At 35.7% G+C, this 3,921-nt stretch overlaps 1 protein-coding gene across 1 annotated transcript; it reads left to right on the plus strand.

The window, feature by feature from the left end:
* Window positions 1–504: 504 nt before the first annotated feature.
* LOC18600742 (bidirectional sugar transporter SWEET4-like) lies at window positions 505–2,676 on the plus strand. The gene is made up of 6 exons (XM_007031372.3): window positions 505–723; window positions 995–1,031; window positions 1,595–1,811; window positions 1,887–2,048; window positions 2,168–2,287; window positions 2,388–2,676. The coding sequence occupies exons 1-6, from the start codon at window positions 681–683 to the stop codon at window positions 2,550–2,552; spliced, it is 744 nt and encodes a 247-aa protein (XP_007031434.1). The 5' UTR covers window positions 505–680; the 3' UTR covers window positions 2,553–2,676.
* The last annotated feature ends 1,245 nt before the right edge of the window (window positions 2,677–3,921 follow it).

The raw sequence follows: 3,921 nt of genomic DNA on the forward strand, positions 1-3,921 counted from the left end.
CTATTCACTGCATGTTAAACTGTACAACTTTCCTCCCATGAAATATTCATCTGACATTCAATTTTGGGTTCCCTCTTTTTATCCATCCAATTTACTTCTTACCCTTTTTGCCTTTCCTTTTAGAGAAGAAGAATTGAACTCAAACTTCTTCTTACCCCAATTTTCCATGAGCATCAAATATATGATATTGCTAATTATTTGTGCAGATTTTCAAGCTTAATCTGTTTCAGTTTTTGTTCTATTCAATAGCAGCTTACCACCTTGCCCATTAGAGGAGTAACTTTGGTCTGTTAACAGACCAAAGTCGGTACAGCAATGATTTTCATCCACTCCAATGGCATGATGTGGAGGGCATTAGCTGGCTGCTTTTAATAGCTACAGTGAACGCAACTGCATTTGATCGCATGTACCGCCAAAAGATTGCTATTTAGTTCTAGCCATGTAAATTTTGGCTTGGTAGGATAAAGGATAAAGATAAACCAAATTCTAATTTAGCTTAAGTTATACAATTCTCGGTTGGGAAAGATACTGAGTCTTTGCGTTCTTTCTTCGTGTTGTAATACATATAAATTCAGCAGCAAATAGCTTCCTGATATTGTATTTTACAAGTACTACTGCTGCTTGGATTCTTCATTTTCCTCTTGCACTCTTCCTCCTCCTTTTTCCAAGTAGCCTCAAAGATGGTTAGCGCTGAGGTTGCAAGGAATATTGTAGGGATCATTGGTGAGTTATTTGAAGTTTTCAGCTCATCTCTTTTAGTGATTGTATGACATTCCAGGCTCATGCTGCACAATATTTCTCTTATTCTTCTAGTGTAGTGGAAGCTTCTTCACAGGTTTTTGAGTTGGGGTAGTTTCTTGAGAGTGATCAGGGGAAAAACATTATACATCAATGAGTTGTTAATTGTGTCATATGATACATACCTGAATTCAGACAAATGAAGTTTTTGGGTTCTGGAGACATGAATTTCTCATTGTCCTATTTCATTTTGCAGGAAATGTCATCTCATTCTTACTGTTTGCATCACCAATGTAAAATCCTCTCTCTCTCTCAAGCCTTTTTATGTGTGTTTCATATGTGTATTAGGAAGGTGAAATCTTATTCTTCCTACATTACTTGTCATTTGCATGAAACTCCTGAACATGTGGAAGTAGGAATTACTAGTAATATTTTCGTACCCTTCTACAAGAAAAAAACAATTTAGTAGTAATAATGATATTTCTTTGCCGACGCTGGAAACCTATATAAAGGCCAAACTTTTGTTATAATGTTCCAAGTAAAGGCCGGTTCAAGGCCTTTCACCTTTTAGTTGTGAAGGGCCCAGTTCTAGACCCTTTCCTTTTCAGATCATTTTCCTGAATTTATTCCAGCCCAAACCCCAATGAACTTGACCATGCTGAGATATGGAACCAACTCTTTTAACACTTTCCCATACTAAAAATCAAAAACCCCAACAGGGCAGAAGGAAAAGTTTTTTGACACTGACTGTACAGTAGGGACCAAAAGGAAAAGAAAACAATCTACAGCCGCAATTGTTGTTGTTCGACATATATATATATATCTAAATACAATTGAAATCTTTATTTTGATACAGACCAACATTTGTCAACATCTACAAGAGAAAAGCAGTGGAGGAATTCAAACCAGATCCCTACATAGCAACTGCAATGAACTGCATGTTATGGATATTATATGGTTTACCACTTGTTCATCCTGATAGCACCCTTGTGGTCACTATCAATAGCATTGGACTTGCAATGGAGCTCATTTATCTCACCATCTTCTTCATTTATGCCCAGAAGAAAGGCCGAGTAAGAACACCATCACCATCATTAATTCTGACGTTAAAGATTTTACTACTTTACTAACCGAAGAATTAATATCAGCTCAAGGTCATTGGGTGGCTTTGCGTAGAGATTGCATTTTTGGGCGTTGTGGCCTCATGCACATTGCTATTGCGTAAAACTCATGCCCAAAGATCTGCTCCTGTTGGGATCCTTTGTGTCATATTTGGAGTGCTAATGTATGCTTCACCTCTTACCATCATGGTAAGCCATGCTTTTCTTTTCTTTTTGCCTATGCCTTCAATTAGTTAACTGATATCTTTCTCTAGTTTGCCTTTCAATCTTTCTCTTGTTTTGTGTCTATTTCCATTTCTATTTGACAGAGGAAGGTGATTAAGACAAAGAGTGTGGAATACATGCCGTTTTACCTCTCCTTGACCAACTTTCTCAATGGAGTCATTTGGTTGACATATGCCCTCATTCGCTTTGATCTCTATATCCTGGTAAACTTGAGTTTAGTTGAAACTTTCTATAATGTAAAAGTGATCCCTAGCAAGCTAAGTTGATGGTATGTATGTCTTTGCTCTTGATCTCTTTTTGTAGATTGGAAATGGATTGGGGACTCTATCTGGAGCAATACAGTTGATTCTGTATGCCTGCTACTGCAGCTCTACCCCGAAATATGAGGACGATGAGGTCGTTGTCAAGCCATCTGAGCTGCAACTCTCCGACAACGGAGGACCGGCTAGAGCTAGACCAACTGTTTGATTGACATCTAAAGCATTAAAAGCCAAAGTAAATCTTTCTGGAAAGAAATAATATGAATGTGTACAGTAAAGACTTTCCAGTGTTTCCAAGGTTTCTTGGAGATTGAAATCATAGTGGATCAAAATATCGTGTTCAAGTTAAGATTTGATGTTTCATCATGCAGAGGACTTGGAACTCAGTAGAAAAAGCAATACATACATACATACATATATACATATATATGTACAAATCTGATCAACAAGGTGGGATCAGATAGAGAAAAACACACCCGCAGTCAGCTACAAAACAGAAAATTAAGCACCCAAACTTATAAATAAGCAAGTACAGAACGAATAGCATATACGAATCAGAATAGGTAGAAGGGCAAGTACAAAATAAGAGTATTAAGTCCTTGAAAAGTAGAGTCACACCATAACAAAAGAGAGTCAAATATCGTCCATGTTGACACTGGAGCATATCTCCATGGAGGGTACTGTGCAGCAGATGAAGCATTTCACATAGCAAATGAAAGTGATAACATATCCGAGCCAGCAACTTTACCACCAAGCAAAGAACAATGCAGATACCAGCAAGTGAACAATGCATAATAATGTATAATAATCCACCACAAGCTTGTTAAAGAAGAAGTTTTCATCACTGACTCCTGCTATAATTTTTCCCCATAATAAAACTGGGTATTTTGAAGATTTGTTGAGAGACAATGGAAGCTGGTTAGAGGCATATCTAATTTTTGCCATTTTGAGGTTCAAATAAAGGAAATATACTAATAATATATTACAAGTATGAACGTGCAATCGAACATTTGGTTTATTGATTGGTGCATCATCCTCTATCTAAAGAGTAGAGCTCGAATTCTCTTTTCCCAATTATAAAAAAAAATATTGCAAGACTAAATGTAATTATGATGATGAGCATTCTATGAAATGGGGTTGTTGTCTGCATTTGACATAAATAACCATCCATCTCTTTCCATACCAACCTATTGTTGGAAGGGATCATTAGGGATGAATAATTTGTTGAATATTCATTGTTCACATTCTTTCATCATACAAACCAAACTCAAAAGCAATCTCTAAACCTTCGAAAATTCATCTTCAATGTCATCTACTTCTCAATAATCTTTAATATAATTAATGATATTAACACATATTACGGCAAAAGTAGGGGTTCTACTAAATGAAAAATATTTGATATAGTGTTTAAAAAAATCCTTAAATTATTAAAAAAATTTAAATAAGTATTTATTTTTTTATTATGTTTAATCAAAATAGGCCTTTTTTACTAATGATTGATTAATTACTCTATGTCACTTGTCATTTTACATTCACATGGATGTAATGTTTATGTGGGGAGTGAAAAAAATTACATT

Source organism: Theobroma cacao, chromosome 4 (assembly GCF_053813885.1).
Source record: "Theobroma cacao isolate CCN51 chromosome 4, ASM5381388v1, whole genome shotgun sequence".
NCBI lineage: Eukaryota > Viridiplantae > Streptophyta > Magnoliopsida > Malvales > Malvaceae > Theobroma > Theobroma cacao.

Bases quoted from the DNA above. Each gene is read 5' to 3' on its own strand.
- LOC18600742 (XM_007031372.3), top strand. From the start codon at position 681: ATGGTTAGCGCTGAGGTTGCAAGGAATATTGTAGGGATCATTG. The intron at 1,032-1,594 runs GTAAAATCCTCT...ATTTTGATACAG, and splicing joins TTACTGTTTGCATCACCAAT to ACCAACATTTGTCAACATCT. The intron at 2,288-2,387 runs GTAAACTTGAGT...CTCTTTTTGTAG, and splicing joins GCTTTGATCTCTATATCCTG to ATTGGAAATGGATTGGGGAC.